This window comes from Peromyscus eremicus, chromosome 9 (assembly GCF_949786415.1).
Source record: "Peromyscus eremicus chromosome 9, PerEre_H2_v1, whole genome shotgun sequence".
Classification (NCBI taxonomy): Eukaryota; Metazoa; Chordata; class Mammalia; order Rodentia; family Cricetidae; genus Peromyscus; species Peromyscus eremicus.
The window spans coordinates 68,640,601-68,658,748 of record NC_081425.1 but is presented as its reverse complement, the minus strand read 5'-3'; the positions used below and the strand labels follow the sequence as shown (position 1 = coordinate 68,658,748).

The following is an 18,148-nucleotide window of genomic DNA, read 5'->3' as shown; positions in this document are numbered from 1 at the left end:
GGATGACAAATATATTTACAAATATCAGGAGCCTTTCTATACACCACCAACAATCATGCTGAGAAAGAGATCATTCATACATGCCCATTCACTATAGCTTCAAATATTAAAATATCTGGGAATAAACCTAACTAAGGAAGTTAAATACTTATACATGAAAAACTTTAAAATCTCTGAATAAACAGGTTGAGAAAGACACTGGAAAATGAAAAATCCTCTCATGATCATGAATTAGTAGAATTAATATTAGTAGAATTAATATTTGTGAAAATGACCATTTGACTAATAGTGATTTAGAGATTCAATGCAATCTTGTTCTAAGAACTAGACGAATCAATGCATTAAAAACACTTATCACTGCCTAGCATACAGCACAGGCATGGGATGTTAGCTATTATTGCTATTGCTTCTGTTATTGTTCAACTGTGGCTCCCATTTTCATCAATATAGATTAGTCATGGTGACTGTAGCATCTGCGTCCTATTTGCCACTGAATTCTCTTTTGTCCAACCACATTGGGGTCAGGTCAGACTGATAAATTGTTTGTAGAAGATTAAAAAAAAGATTCAGTGCAATCTCAATCAAAACCCCACAATGTCCTTCACAGAAATAAAAAATAAAACATCTAAAGATTCATATGGAAGCACTCAGAACATGAAATAGACAAGAACAAAGGAGAAATGCCCTGTGGCATATAATAGTTAAGACACTGAGTATGCATAGAAAAGAAAGTATAACGAAAACTGAGAGAGGAAACAGTCTAACATGTCATCATGATAAAAGTCCTAGAGAATGTAGGGCTAGAAGTTTCATACCTCAACACAATAAAACTATACATGAGAAGCCCACAGCCAACATCATCCTAAATGAAGAAAAGCTTGACTCAGCCCCTTCAATGTCAGAAATGAGAGACAGACATCCGCTAGTCCCATTCCTTTTCAACATTGTCCTCAGAGTACTAGCTGAAGCAATAACTCAAGAGAAGGAAATTAAAGGGATACAAACAGGTAAAGACAAAGTCAAACTATCTATATTTGCAAATTATAGGATACTATACATTAGAGATCCCAAAATTCTACCAGAAAACTTCTAGATAGGACCAAAACATTCAACAATATGGAACTATCCAAAATCAACTTGTTCAAATCAATAGGTTTCTATATCCCACCAACAAACATGCACAGAAGGAGATCCTGGTCACATGCCCATTCACAATAATGTCAAAGAAAATAAAATACCTATGAATAACCCTAACTAAGAAAGTGAAGGAATTCTGCAAAGGAAACTAGGCTTCTGAAAAGGAGATAGAGAAAAATTACTAGAAAGTGGAATGACATCCCGTGCTCATGGATTGGTAGAATTAACATTGTGATGGTGACTATTATACCAAAAGCTATTTAGAGATTCAGTGCAATCCTAATCAATATCTCCATCTCATTCTACACAGAAAGGGAAAAACACTATTCTCAAATTCATATTGAATTACAAAGGAACTGAATAGACACTACAATCATGAGCAAAAAGAACATGATGATGGAGATTACAATTTCAGATCTTAAGATACATTACAGAATCAAAGTAATAAAAGCAATATGGTACTGTCATAAAACCAGATATGCAGACCAATGGAGCAAAACTCAAGGCCCACATGAACACATGTAACTTCAACCACTTAATATTTGACAAATACAGCAGATCATTTGATGGAAAGAAAAAAAAAGACATCTTCAATGATTGGTGCTGGTAAAACTGCATGTCTACATACAGAGGAATGCAAATAGAGCTGTATCTATCACATAGCACAAAAACTAGTTCCAAATAGATTATAGACCTAAATGTAAAGCCCAAAACATTGAAACTGCCAAAAGAAAATACAGGCAAGAGCTTACATGATGTAGGGGAAAGGACTTTCTGATAGGACTCCATTTGTCCAACTGAAAAGTGGGAGTTTATGAAACTGAAAATCTGCACAGTTAAGAAACAACCAACAGGATGAAGAGGCAGCCCACATAATGGGAAAGAATCTTTGTCAGATACACATCTGACAGGATTAATCTCCAGAATATACAAAGACCTAAAAAAAAATAAAAAGTAAGATAAAATTAAAAAAGACACATTCAAAAAATTGACAAGAGACCTGAATAGAGAGTTCTCAAAAGAAACAAAAACAAAAAAAGACTAAAAATATCTAGAAAAATGTTAATCACCCCTATAAATTAGAGAAACGCAAATCAAAACAACTTTGGGATTTCATCATACCCCAGTCAGAAAGGTAATACCCATATAATAACTGACAGCAAATGCTGGAGGGGATGCAGGGACTAGGCAAGAATCAATCACTTTGGATTGGCTTTCAAATTGATGAAGCCACCATTCAAATAAGTTTGGATAATTATCAAAAAGCTGAAAATTAATATCCCATATAAGCCAGCCATACCACACCTCAGCATATGCCCAAAGGACTGGACCTCCTACTCCACAGATACTTGCTCTATCGTGTTTATTGCTGCTTTGTTCACAACTGGTAGGGAGTAAAAGCAATCTAAATGTTGAAAAACTGATGAATGGATAATGAACATGTGGTACAGATAAACTACGGGATACTCTTAAGCTATAAAGAAAAATGAAATCAGGAACATTGCAAGTAAATGAGTGGAACTAGGAAAGATGATATTGAGTGATATAACCTGACCCGGAAAGGCTAACATCACATGATCTCTCTTATTGGAAGTTCTTATCTCCAAATCTTCAGTTGCCAGTTCATAGTGTGTAGTAACTACAGAAAGCAGGAAAGTGAAATCTGACCATTCTCAAGGTAGGAAAATTAGGGAACAATAGCGAGGAGATTAGCAGGGTACAGGTTATCTGATCAGGGAAATGGGGAAAATGGGAGCTCTTGAGAGGGGGAGGGATGTAGCTACAGAAGAAGGTGGGAGAGGGTATGGGGGACCCTCAGGATACAAGTAGCCTGATAGGACAATTTGGGAAAAGGGACTCTCTTTAAAGAAGGGGAAGGGAAATAAATGCAAGAGAAGTGGATAAAGTAGCTGTAAGGATGTATTAAAATGCTAGAAGGAACCATATTATCTAAAAAAATAGCCCCTACAATGAAATATATCTATATAGACATATATTTGTGTGTGTGTGGGGGGGGTAGTTTTAATAAACTTTTCTCACATGTGCTGACGGTGCTTCCTCCAAGAACCAAAGATCATCTACCAAAAACCGCAATGCCATCCATGAGACGCCCTCTTTTGAGTTTGTGGCCAGGGCTATCCAAGAGACTCCCAAAACATACAGCCTGTTGAAGTTGCCCTTGTTTACACCCCAGAAGTGGTGAGTCCCTATTGCTAATGGCACCAGTCACTTCAGACACAGGGTCCAGAAACTACTAACCTAGAACTGACTCAAATGACCCTTCCAGAGAACTAGCTTTCTTGGTACAAGAAAGCGCCATGCAAGTTTCCAAAGGATGGAAGCAACCAAGAGTCCTCCCTGGCTATGATGCCTATGAACCGCATGAACAATCAGCATGGCACAATAATCCTACAGGTGTGATAATGGCACACACACCTTAATGATACTGAACAGCTCTCTAATTGGACTGGAGACCCACCCCACAATAGGGATACTATGTCTGGTGCTGACAACCTAGCTAACTTATAAAGTGAGAGTGAAGTCATGGTTATTAGAGGAGAATCTACAACCTCTGCTTTATGAAGCCAGCATAATCCCTAACAACAATCTATAAATAATTGTCCCTATACCCACAGGTAACTGTAGTCTTTATCCCTCATCAAGGGAACTTCCCTTTGCAACAGATAGAGTCCACTAAAGGATACCACAACCAATTAAATTGTTTGTCCAGTGCCAAACGGTCACCCCTGAAAACATACATACACATAAAATTATATGGACCGAATGGGTTGTATTTAGAAATATATATGCATACACATATAATTATACATATGTAACAACAATTATTAAAAAAAAAAAGAGGCCATGGATTTGAAGGATATGGGAAGGGGTATATTAGGAGAATTTGGAGGGAGAAAAGGTAAGGAAGAAATATTGTGGTTAAGTAATAATCTCAAAAATAGTAATTAAAAAATAAACTAACATCTGAACTGGAAAGGTCAGGCTGTAGCTTAAGCTGCAACTTTTATTTCCACTCCACACAGGATTCTCTGTGTCCCTGCTCTGGAAAAAGCAAGTCCATTTCCCCTCCATCTGATAATGCCATGAAGGAGAAACATGGCTCACTTCTTAAATGTATTTCTCTGTTAAAACAGAGAGGCTGTAATTGTCATGGACTACTGGTATATCTCAAGATGCTGGTTTTTCCTATAGAAGAAAAAATGTAAAAGATGCATAAACCAAGTGGCCACAGATTTTATTTATAGTTCTGTCTTAGGACATAAAATGACCCATAAAGACAATTAAAGCAATTACCAGGAATGACATCTAAACAAGTATATGAAAACAACAGTGAACATGATAACAAGAAACTGGAAGGACATGTACCATTGTTATATTTAATCCCAGTATTTTCTCAGTAGAAGCAAGGGAGGAGATTCATGTTTTATACACGTGGAGCTTAACCTAAACACTGAGAGAATCCCAGTGAACATGAAGGCAGAAAGTGAAGTCGATTATGTAGACTTGGTTTGGAGAGTGAGTCAGTTTGTTTTAGCAGGAAATGTTTTAAGGGCAAAGGGGAACCTTTTTCAAAAATTCAGATCACTCCACTTCAGTTGACCTGGAATTCCAAGATATTTGAGTAATTTTTATGCAATGTGACTTCTCCTCTGAAAAACTTTAATTAAAAAATTCCTTAAAATTGGCACTCACTTAGAACAGGGAAAATACGACCTTTGAAGTAGCAGTGATCCTTAGCCTAAAACAAGAGTTCATTATTTCCATGTCTTTAGCAAATATCGCCACATTTAACTGTTTACTCTCTGGTCACCAGGGGGCGCAGCGTCCTAACGCTATAGTATTTCCGGTGTGAAGTTAAGTTTAGACTCATTGTTTTCTCTCTGTTTTCAGCATGCTAAGAATCAAGAACGTTGTCTAGATGACACTAAAGATGGACTCTTCTCCAGGCTTCGTGTTTGCAGTTCTCCTCATACTCGGTAAGTAAAGTGGTTTAAATTTTTCACTCTTCTATGTCGGAAAAATCTTGAGCCCTAAACTCATCCAAGAGCTTTGTCTTTAAAGTGACATGCCTATCTGTTTTGTTTTGTTTTGTTTTTCCTCCAGCAAGGACCCAGGGAGAGTCAGTGTCACAGACGGAAGGTCAAGTGGTCCTCTCAGAAGAGGGCTTTCTTACTATACACTGCAACTATTCAGCCTCAGGGTACCCAGCTCTGTTCTGGTATGTGCAGTATCCCGGAGAAGGTCCACAGCTCCTCTTCAGAGCCTCGAAGGCCAACGAGAAGGGAAGCAGCAGGGGTTTTGAAGCTACATATGATAAAGGATCCACCTCCTTCCACTTGCAGAAAGCCTCGGTCCAAGAGTCAGACGCAGCTGTGTACTACTGTGCTCTGAGTGACACGGTGGCAGAAACCACAGTGGGGGCTGAGCATAAAATCAGCACAGGAGCCTGATGCTGAGCTCCTGCCTCTGGGATCTCTTTGGTTCCTCTGTGCTGCGTGCCTCTCCATTTCTTTCGTTGGCACAAAAATCATAGGAATAGCCACAGCAGAAGAACAAGAAGTAGAGTCTTCCATACTCAACTCTCGACTGGGACTAAAGCAAAATCTGATGCAAGAGTGCCTCATGCAGAGCATGAGATCCCCCAGTAAAGCCTGTGACTAAGGAAGTTGTCTGCTTCTCCTAGGAGATGAGGTCTGTCCTCCACATTTTCTCCCACAGGTAGAGCTAGCTGTATTTTATATTTGCAGGGGAGAGGACATACCGGGAAACAGGGCTTCTGCATAATGTTTTCTGAAAGTAAGGAGGAAGGGATGGCTCTCCACCGAGTGTGCCCAGTCCTAGGATTCCTATAGAGAAGGAAGAGAAAGAAGGAAGGAGGACAGAGCCAGATCTGTAGCACAAGCGCAGAGAGTAACGGTTCTTCCACTGCACAGAGAAAGTTCTCCTTTCTGTTAATAAGATCAGACTGGACGCCGGGCAGTGGTGGCGCTCACCTTTAATCCCAACACTTGGGAGGCAGAGGTAGGAGGATTTCTGTGAGTTCGAGGCCAGCCTGGGCTAAAGAGTGAGTTCTAGGAAAAGGCACCAAAGCCTCTGTCTCAAAAATAAATAAATAAACAAATAAACAAACAAACAAATAAATAAAATAAGATCAGGCTGACGCTCAAACACAAGAGTTTGAGAAGCAGAGGTGGAACTTTTGTGAACTCCGAGCGGTTACAGAGCAACTGGCCCTTGTTCCGCAAGATTTGTACAGGCCTGAACTGTCAACATCAGCTTTTTGTAGAGAAAGATCCCAACTCTCTGCAGCAGCAACGCTCATCTCTTTTAACTTGCAGAACTTCCCAGATGTGGTCCTAGTCTTTCTGAATAGGAAACACTCTCTGTCCAAAACTTGGTAAACCAGAGTCTTGACCATCTTCAAGCCTCAGCTCAGGTGTCACTTCTGTGAGGAAACCCACAGATTCTGCTGATCTTCCCATGTAAATTTGCATGCCCCTTACTCTGTCATAGTCCTCTTGCTACTCTATCATAGTCCTCCTGTTACTCTATCATAGTCCTCCTGTTACTCTATCATAGTCCTCCTGTTACTCTATCATAGTCCTCCTGTTACTCTATCATAGTCCTCCTGTTACTCTATCATAGTCCTCTTGTTACTCTATCATAGTCCTCCTGTTACTCTATCGTAGTCCTCCTATTACTCTATCATAGTCCTCCTGTTACTCCATCATAGTCCTCTTGTTACTCTATCATAGTCCTCCTGTTACTCTATCGTAGTCCTCCTGTTACTCCATCATAGTCCTCTTGTTACTCTATCATAGTCCTCCTGTTACTCTATGATAGCCCTTCCTACTCTATCATAGTAGTCCTGTTACTCTATCATAGTTCTCCTGTTACTCTATCATAATCCTCCTGTTACTCTATCATAGTCCTCCTGTTACTCTATCATAGTCCTCCTGTTACTCTATCATAATCCTCCTGTTACTCTATCATAGCCCTTCCTACTGTATCATAACCCACCACTTATTCTATCATATCCCACCTCTATCTGCATTATAATCCTCATTTTAAATTATCATAGCTCCTTTGCTCCATTAACATATCCCTCCTCTACCTGTACCCCAGTCCTTCCCCTAAACTGCCACAGCTCCCACTTACTCTATCATACCCCTCTTGCTCTAGCATCGCTCTCCCTTATTCTACTTATTCTATTGTAGCACTCTGCTCATCTCTCGGATGTTGAGACTCACAAAACTGAACTATGCAGTGCATTTGTGTGTCAGTATATTCATTGTCAATTTCACCAATTAGAATAAAAATTCTAAGATGCCAAGGTGTTCAATTCATAGCAGCTTTATTCTTAGCATAGTGGACCTTGTTAGTGGTCCACTGTAATCAGTTCAGAATTATCTACTAAATACATGAGTTAGGAAGTAAACAACTACATGTCATTTGACTCTTTGTCCTTTTTCTCTTCTTATTATTCCTCCCTGAACAACTCAGACCTACTGTGTGCTCTTGTTGGTTCCATGGTATACTAAGATGCTCTAGGAACTTTCCACCCACACTTACATTTAATTATCCTGGGCTCATGGGCATCTGTCTAATAATTACATCTACTCAGAGTCCTGGACTTCCCTTATATAACTAAACTCTCTTTAGCAGCTATAAACAGAAGGGCTAAGTCAAACCCTAATGCAAGTAACCCAATGGAGAAACCTCAAAAAGTAAGAGAAGGTATAATTAAAAGATGTGAGAACATATAAGATAGCTCTAAAGTCAGGAAATTATGAGTGTGTTTTAAATTTTACTTCAAATCAAAGTAGGCTAGAAAGATCCTAGGGAATTAAAGTAATGACCTTGGGAGACATTTTATAGGAGATTTGATATTTTCTTTTATATAATATCTATTTTCTTTTAAAAATTAAATATAATCCACATCACCTACCCCTTCCTTTTCCTTCCTTAGACTCCTGCCATAGGTGTCCCTTTGCTCCCTCAAAATCATGGTCTCTTTCTATCTGTCATTATTACACAAACAGACAAACAAATACACACACACACACACACACACACACACACACACACACACACATACACATCTGCCTAAATATATAAATCCAATCTGCTCAATCTGTTTAGTGTTACTCATAGGTATATAATTTCAGGGCTGGTCATTTGGTCTTTGTGAAAGAATTGCTAATCGGTCTTATTAAATAAAAAACCTAGAGCCAGATATCTGGGTAAAAACCTGAGAGATCAGAGGAATAGGAAAAGCCACAAGCCAACCTCGCCTTACTGACCTTCAGCTTCCAAAAAGACCTACCTTCTGTATACCCATGCCTATACTCCTTTCTGTTCTGCTAATTCATTTCCTCTCTCTGCCCAGCTACATCACTTCCTCTTCCTGCCCAGCTCTGTCACTTCCTGTGTGTCTGTACAGACCTCCAGACATTTATGGTTAACTAGTGTTGGAATTTAAGGCATGTGCCACCACACCTGGCTCTGTTCCCAGTGTGGTCTTGAACTCGCAGAGATCTAGACAGATCCCTGCATCCCAAGTGATAAGATTAAAGGTATGACTTTTTTTTTTTTTTTTTTGGTTTTTTGAGACAGGGTTTCTCTGTGTAGTTTTGGTGCCTATCCTGATCTCGCTCTGTAGACCAGGCCCCTAACTCACAGAGATCCACCTGGCTCTCCCTCCTGAGTGCTGAGATTAAAGGCGTACACCACCCCAGCCAGGCTCATTGCCTGACTTCTATGTCTAATATAGTGGCTGGCTTTTCACTCTGATCCTTAGACAAACTTTATTGGGGGACACAGATAAAATATCACCACATTTTTCCCCTTTTTTGTCTAAAAAATAACATAAAAATATAACTAATATAAGAAACCTATATATAGTAAGTACAATAACTATATACAATATATACAAGCAATAAATACATCAACAATGTGTAATCCATTTACATTTGACAAATTCAGTGAAAATACTCCATTATCTATCCTATTTTGGTGAGTCCAAAATGTACCTAATTCACTTTCATTCTTATCTTGTATTACCAACACAAAACTATCTTATAATGTCTTTCAAATTTATACCCTTTACATCTCTTAGTAAGTTCCTTTTCTGAAATTATTAACAAGGAAAAATGTAACTACAACTATCTAATCTTCAAATCCCTCAGAGACCCAAGAAGGAAATAATAATACCTAGTGAAACAGGAAGTGCAAACAAGCGACTTCCAAAAAATGTGAGTTATGACATAAACAGCTAGCTGCCTGGAAAGTCACCCGAGGCTTCTCTACAATGTTGGGGCATCATCTTCGGCCCACAGGCTTAGCATATCTGACAGACTCATTTGTGCAGCAGGATGTATGCAAGGCCTGTAGCTCGACTCCACATTCAGTGCGAGTATTCCATCTACTAGATAAACTTGAATTCCACCAGTGTCATGTTATGATTCAAGATTTTAAATTCTAGAAATTGCTGGTATTTTTGGAATTCAGCTTCCAATTCTTGACGGTTTGTAGGTGGATTCATCTCCTTAATTAAATGTCAGTCTAACATTGAGAGGCCAGACTCTGTCGGCCTAGTTACTCCTCCAAGAGTAACTGTTCCAACTACTGTTCCACTGCACACCAGGAGCCATCAGCCCATTGCCTGTTCAGTTGCCTTTGAAGGAAGGGGCACTGTACCTTTTCTGGATTGCAAAGCCACTTCGGCAATGGTGCCATATTGCCTTGGCTTCAGAGGACGCCTGTTTCCGAAGCTGCAACCACACTTGACATGGCAAAGATAGGCAGTCCTTTGTTTTGTGTCCTGCTTGTCCATTTTGGACAGCATACTGTCAGCAGTTGATGCAAGGGCACTTTCTTTCCCAGTGGCTAACTTTTGCCACAACGAAAGTTAACTCCAGGTAGAGGTTGTTCAATGCCCATATCTTCTCTGAAGCAGATTGGTGCTGCCAGGAGCAGACATGTCTCATAGTCATTAAAAAAAAATCTGTTATTAAAACGTATTAAATGCCATATTCTGTAGATCTCTGAAGGGTTTGAAGATGACCTGTCTATCTAAAATATATCTCTGGTTGACCTTGAAAACATACCTAATATGACATGACTACAAGTTTGATTGTAATGTCTAACTACTAACTTTCACTTCTTTATATCCTAATAGTTGGAATAATGACTTTCAAGGATTAGCAAATTCCTTTGCATTGTTAAATGAACTGCATAGGTACAAAATTTTGAACAAGATTAGCAATATATGCACAATATATTCTAACAAAATCAATCTCAAATTGGTATCAATATACATAACTTGTCTACAATATACAAAAATCCAATCCAATATTTAAAACTAGTAGTTGCTTTCTATATCTTATAACATCTATATAAATCAATCTCAAATTTGTAGCAATATACATAATTTATATACAATATACAAAAATTCAATCCAATGTAGCATTTAAAAATAAAAATTGTGGACTAGCCTCTAGGATAGCTGTAACCAATTCTTTCCACTCCTGAGGGATAATTAAATTACAAGTTGACCATGAGTTTAACATCTGCTTTACAAATGGAGAATGCATGACATATGATACTATAGCTTCTTTAAATCTCCTCAAATCTAACATTTCCCCTGGAGTCCAGTTAGCTCATACACACCCTTGAGCATTTGGCAGTTCCTATAAGGTTACCAGGTAGATTAATGTTTGCTGTCTGGTAACCTGAGGCTGTTTCCCTATAACTGTATAATTCAATCATGAGATAAGTTCACTTTAAATTCTTCTATCTGGCCGGGCCGTGGTGGCGCACGCCTTTAATCCCAGCACTCGGGAGGCAGAGGCAGGTGGATCTTTGTGAGTTCGAGGCCAGCCTGGTCTACAGAGCGAGATCCAGGAAAGGCGCAAAGCTACACAGAGAAACCCTGTCTCGAAAAAAAAAAAAAAAATTCTTCTATCTGGGTCTAAATTTTTTCTATAATTCATTTTTAACAGGTTTTTCTAAAGCTTTTATCATGGCACTCAAATTGACCAACTTTTTTAATGCTAAAATAAAAAAGATCAAACAAATAATATTCATAGTTGATGTTATGTACATCCCATCAACATTATCTTCTCATTTATTTGTTCCATTTTCAGACTGCCTAATGTGTTATCAAACAGAGACCAAATACCTTCCATTGTAAAATGTTTCCCATTTTTTAATGTGGGAAAAAATTCTCTTTTAACTTATTTCTCCCTTTAAGATATCCTAATTGACTTACCAATTCTGTCGACTGTGTAGAACAGTAGAAGTCCAAGGGAATTTCAAAGCAGCTCCCTAGTATGGTAGCAGTCTGAGATGGGAATCCAGAGAGAGCCCACCACCCACCAGGAGAGAAAAAGCCAAAGAGACTCCAACCCATGTGGGGTGGAGATCTGGCTGTGTGCAGCTCTGGACTGAGCTGTGCAGCTTGGGCCTGAGCCAAGCGGCCTGTAAGGCCACAAGAGGCCTTTTAGTGAATTCTTGCCACAATTATTGGAGCACCAAATGTAACACAAATCTTAAAAAGTCTTATTAATGAAAAACATGGAGACAGATATCAGGGTTAAAACCTGAGAGATCAGAGAAATAGGAAAATTCACAAGCCAACTTCACAACTTAGAGAGGAAAGAAATTATTTTACCTTTTAGATGATACTTTATCATCAAGTGAAGTTGGAGCCAGAACTTAAAACAGGAACATGGAGGCATGAGGGTCTATGGAGGAGTGCTGCTTACTGGCTTGTTCCCCATGGCTTATTCAGCCTGCTTTCTTATACATCCAAGGATCATATGCCCAGAAGTGGCACTGGACACAATGAGCAGGATCCTCCCACATCAGTCACTTTTAGTCATCAACAAAGAAAATACCCTACAGATTTGCTCACGGACAATCTAATGGAGGCATTCTTTTTCAATTGAAGTTCCTCTTCCCTGATAACTCTAACTTGTTTCAAGTTGACAAAATAAAACAAAACAATCCTACCAGGACATGCAGCCACTATAGAACTCAGTATCTATAATTCTCAAAAAGCTATGAATCTTGATGTCTAGTTTCTTGAATTCTTTATATATTTTGTAGATCAACCCTCTCTCAGATGTGGGATTGGTGAAGATTTTTTCCCATTCTGCAGGCTGCTGTTTTGTCTTATTGACAGTGTCTTTTGCCTTTTTATAGCTTTTCAATTTTAGGAGGTCCCATCTATTAATTGTCAATCTCAGTGTCTGTGCTACTGGTGTTATATTCAGGAAGTTGTCTCCTGTGTCAGTGGGTTCAAGCTACTTTCCACTTTCTCCTCTATCGGATCCATGTAACTGGATTTATGTTGAGGTCTTTGATTCATTTGGACTTGAGTTTTGTGCAGGGCAATAGCTTTGGATCTATTTGCATTTTTCTACATGTTGACATCCAGTTATGCCAGCACCATTTGTTGAAGGTGCTTTCTTTTTTCCCCATTGTATAATTTTGGGTTCTTTGTCAAAAATCAGGTGTTCATAGCCGGGCGGTGGTGGCACAAGCCTTTAATCCCAGCACTCGGGAGGCAGAGTCAGGCGGATCTCTGGGAGTTTGAGGCCAGCCTGGGCTACCAAGTGAGTTCCAGGAGAGGCACAAAGCTACACAGAGAAACCCTGTCTCGAAAAACCAAAAAAAAAAAAAAAAAATCAGGTGTTCATAAGTATGTGGATTTTCATCAGCATTTTCGATTCCATTCCATTGATTCACATGTCTGTTTTTATGCCAATACCATGCTGTTTTTATGACTATAGCTCTATTGTAGAACTTGAAGTCAGGGATGGTGATACCTCTGGAAGTTCCTTTATTATACAGGATTGTTTTAGCTATTCTGGTTTTTTTTCATATGAAGTTGAGTATTGTTCTTTTGAGGTCCATGAAGAATTGTGTTGGAATCCAATTTAAAAATGAGGTACAGATTTAAACAGAGAGTTCTCAACAGAAGAATCTCAAATGACAGAGATACACTTAGAGAACTGTTTAACATCCTTAGCTATCAGGGAACTGCAAATCAAAAAGATGCTCAATCATACCACAAGGACACTTGTTCAACTATATTCATAGCAGCCTTATTCATAATAGCCAGAACATGGAAACAACCTAGATGCCCCTCAACTGAAGAATGGATTTTAAAAAATGGGATACATTTACACAAGGGAGTATTACTCAGCCATAAAAAATAATGACATCATAAAATTTGCAGGCAAATGGCTGTAACTAGAAAAAAATCATCCTGAGTGAGGTAACCTAGACAGAGAAAGATAAATATGGCATGTACTAACTCATAAGTGGATATTAGATGTAAAGCAAAGAAAAATCAGGTTACAATCCACAGCACCAGAGAAGTTAGGTAACAAAGAAGACCCTAAGAGGGACTTGTGGATTGCCCCGGGAAGGAGAAATACATGAGATCTCCTGGGTAAACTGGAGGTGGAGGGGCAAGGTTGAGAAGAGGGGATGGGGGATGGGAACATGAGGGATCAGGTTGGTTGAGTTGTAGATGAGAGGAAGTGGGAGAGGAATGAAAGAGGTATATTGATAAAGGGGACAATTTGGGGGTTAGGGAGAAATCCAGTGCCAGGGAAACACACAGTCCACAATGATGACTCCAGCTAAGACTCCTAGAAATAGTGGAGAGGGTGCCTGAACTGGCCTTCTGTAATCAGATTGGTGACTACCCTAATTGTCAACAGAGAGCCTTCACCCAGTAACTGATGAAAGCAGATGCAGATATCCACAGCCAAGCACTGGACTGAGCTCTGGGAGTTCAGCTGACAAGAGGGAGGAGGGATTGTAAGAGCAAGGGGGAGTCAAGATCATGATGGGGAAACCCACAGAGACAGATGACCTGAGCTAATGGGAGCTCATGAACTCTGGAACTATAACTAGGGAGCCTGCATGGGACTGACCTAGGCCCTCTACATATGGATGACAGGTGTATAGCTTGGTCTGTTTGTGGGGCCCCTAGCAGTGGGATCAGGACTTGTCCCTGGCACATGAGCTGGCTTTTTGGAACCTATTCCCCATGCAGAGATGCCTTGCCCAGCTTTGATGCAGGGGGGTAGTGGGGAGCTTGGTCCTGTCACAACGTGATATGACAAGCTTTGTTGATTCCCATGGGAGACCTGCCCCTTTCTGAATGGAGGATAACTGGATGGAAGGATAGACAAGAGGTGGGAGGATAGAACAGGAAAAGAGGAGGGAGGAGGAACTGTGGTTGGTATGTAAAATAAATGAAAAAATGTAATTTAAAAAGCTATGAATTTATCATATTATACAGCTGCACAACTCAGGATTATTTTCCCAAAGGACTCTATGCCTATCCTGTTACAGATACTTGCTCATCCAATTCACTGATATTCCAATCATAATATCTAGGAAATAGAAACAGTGTAGGTGTCTATTAACTGATGAGCAGATAATGAAGATGTGGTACAGTACATAATGAAATTGGGGCTAGAGAGATGGCTGGCAGTTAAGAACACTTTCTCCTCTTGCAGATGACTTGGAGTTCTGTTCCCAGCATACACATGACAGCTAAAACCTGTCTGTAACTCCACCTCTAGAGGATTTGAGGCCCTCCTCTGGCCTCCATGGCACTGCACATATGTGAACCACAGACATACATGAAGATAAAACATCTGTACACATTCAATAAACGAATAACTTCCAAAAGGAAAAATTAAATCAGGAAATTTGCAAGAAAATGGAAGAAACTGGAAAAAATTACACCAAGTGACATAACCCAGACCCAGAAGACAAATGCAGCATGCATTTCAACGTACATGTTGATCCCAGTGTTGAGTCTTTAGGTTTATAGGTTTGTCTTGAGGCATGGATAAAAGAAGCCAGGAAACAAGAAAGTAGCCATTAAGCAATGGAGAAGGATTAACAGATGGGTATAGTATAACACAGGTTGTATAGAAAAGGAAAGGAAAGAAGGGGGAGCTTAAGTGGGGAGAGGAATGGGAAAGGGAGGCATACAAGAGTGTTGGATGAGTATATTTAAAGAACAAATGGAATCTAGTATTTTATGAGCTGCATATATGTAGTTTATATCTATATTTTATCAAACTATAAATTTTATCAAATAAAAATTCCAGTGCCGGAGGTAGGCTACCTCCCTTCAATTTATTGGTCAGGGGAATCCCAGAGATGCCCCAAAATGATAGAAGCTACTGTCATTTCTCTTAGTCAACTCCCAGGACTTGTTGACAAGACTAAGGCCTATCACACACTTAGGTCACAGGACAAGAAGAAATCAAGCTCGTCCTGACCTGGAGGCTTCCTCTTTGCTGGTTAGCTTTCAGAGCCCTGAACAGTCATTGAAAACTGTTGTTGAAAAAAGTTGTCAATATTATTAACCTCCTGTGAACCTTGAAATGTATAATAATCATCAGTCTGGTGAGTCAGTCCTATTGGTTCAATTGCTACACCAATGTTACGGGGGTAGCCTACAGCTTTCTAATAGATTTAAGGCCCTCTCCACATTAGGTATCTCATACCTGGTGTTGTAAACCTGGCTAAAATCTTGTGGCTTTTAAGGGCATACAGCTCAAAGGAGAATCTAACTACTTTTATTTGCTAAGTAGACGTAGAATCCAACCAATTTATAAATTCTTATCCTTATACCCATAGTTTATTGCAGCTCTCGTCCTTGATCAGAGAAGCTTCTTCTTGTAAGAGACAATAGTTAACACTGAGACTCAATAACTTATGTAAGGGAAAAGAATAAATGACTCATGGTGTGCTCAGCCCCAAACATTGACATAGAGGGATGGAAACTTGAAAGAGCCAGAAGTCTGAGAAGACTGCTATGAAATAGAGTCTTCTAGATATGACAGGGTTCTTGTACCAGTGAACTCAGCAGCTGTGCTTGCCTACACAGGATCAAGCCAATCAACATTCCAGGATGGGTGGATGAGCCATGGCCTGGCTCCATTGGTATCTGGGAGATATAGAATATTGATAACTTCAGGGGGAGACAGAGACACTTTTCTTCAGGAATGTGTGTCCTGGTAGGTTGTCCATGTTCCCTCCAGTGGATGGTTCTATGCTCATTTGTGTAAAGGCACCTACAATTAGATCCAGAGGATTACAAAGAAAAGAATAAAGAGAAAAGGATATGAGTGTAGAAAAGCATCATGAAGAGGGAGCTGGGAGAATTTGAAGGAGTGAGTAGGGTGTTGATATGATCTAAATATATGAGAATATAAAAGAATAGATAAAATAAAATTTTAAAGAGGAATGGATGCTTATAAATCAGAAAATGTCAATAAATGTTTCTGCATTTTTGTAAAACTGTTATTTCAAAAGTAAATGATTAATTAGGACATTCAAGATATGTAAGTCTCAGGGTGCCCATCACTTAAGGATCATCCCTACAAGAGCGGCTATAGTCCTCTGGGCTGAAATGGAATGACATTGTGGTGATTACTGTTAATTGTCAGCTCAATAGATTCTAGAACCACTCTGGAGTACATGCCTGACAGGGCTGTGCTCCAGGCCAGCATACTACTTTTAGGCTTTATTCCTCATTATCAAATGTTTTCCAAGGCTGTGGTGGCTGTCATCATGTGCTTCTTCCATGCATCCTCTGGTTTTCAAATGTACTGAGAAATATCTGCTATACTTTGGTCAACTACACTGTACCATTAAAGACAGTGATTTCATGGTTAGTATTACTGCATGCCTCATTCTATTCCTTATGCAGTTGTTAGTGGGCAAGAGAAGAGTCTGAACAGACAGTATTTAGTGAATGTTGATGTCATAACTTTTGGGTAGAAAGGGATCTGACTCTCAGCTGTCAGCACATGCAAAGATTTGAAGCATGTTGTAGCACAAAGGAAGAAGTGCTGTGGGATAATCTTTTTGTACACTGTAAATATGTATTGCTGTCATTGGTTAATAAATAACTGACTGTCCAATAGCTAGGCAGAATTTTGGGGGCAGAGAGAATGCTGGGAGAAAGAAGGGTAAAATCTCAGATACAGAGAAGGAGGAAATAAACTTGCTGTACTGACATAAGGTACCAAGCCACAAGGTAGAACATAGATAGAAATATGGGTTGATTGAAGTTGTAGGAGCTAGTTAGTAACAAGCTTAAGCTATTGACCAAGCATTTATAATTAGTAATAAATCTCTGTGTGGTTATTTAAGAGTGACTGGCAGGACACAGTTGACTGCCAGGCTGCCAGGTGTAACTGGAGTATTCCTGTGTCCACCTGGCTCCTGTAGTCGCTCAGGCCCAATTAAACACACAGAGACTTATATTACTTATAAACTGCATGACCATGGCAGACTTTTTGCTATCCATTCTTATATATTAAATTAACCCATTTTTATTAATCTATAAGTTGCCACATGGCTTGTGGCTTGTCGGTATCTTACATGGTGGTGGCTGGCAGCATCCCCTGACTCAGCCTTCTTCCACCCAGCCTTCTCTCTCCTTGTCCCGCCTACACTATCATTCCCGCCTGGCTACTGGCCAATCAGCGTTTTATTTATCAATCAATAATAGCAACATATATTCACAGCATACAGGACATCCCACAGTAGCCAGGACAGAGAAAACTCTACCTACGTGGAACTCACACGGTCTCTGCTTTGTTCTCTGAATACCCGATAAAGCTTTGGTTTAGTTGAGTGTCTGATACTTTGCCAGTTAGGTTACAATGGAGACATGAAGAAAGGCTCAGGGGGACATCTATATACTCATAATTTCCAGAGACTTGGGCTTTTCAATAGAAGGAAAGGAATAATCGAATTTAGGTAATGTAATAAGTGCACATGGTGTCATTGAGGGTCTAGGTGGTGAGACCAGCTCCACCTTAAGGTGCCAACTTAATGAAGTACCATTTTGACACAGGTGTAAGGGACAGCTAGAGGAACATGGGCAGACTAGAAAGTGAAAGTGGGCTCCCCGAGATGGGGATTCTTGTTCTCA

General features: G+C 39.6%; 1 protein-coding gene across 1 annotated transcript in view; it reads left to right on the top strand.

The window, feature by feature from the left end:
* Positions 1–5,077: 5,077 nt before the first annotated feature.
* LOC131919447 (T cell receptor alpha chain MC.7.G5-like) overlaps positions 5,078–18,148 on the top strand; it is a 653,930-nt gene continuing 640,859 nt past the window's right edge. Inside the window, exons 1-2 of the mRNA XM_059273660.1 lie at positions 5,078–5,135; positions 5,263–5,558. Of these exons, the coding sequence (XP_059129643.1) occupies positions 5,078–5,135; positions 5,263–5,558 (354 nt within the window). The remainder of the gene's footprint in view (positions 5,136–5,262; positions 5,559–18,148) is intronic.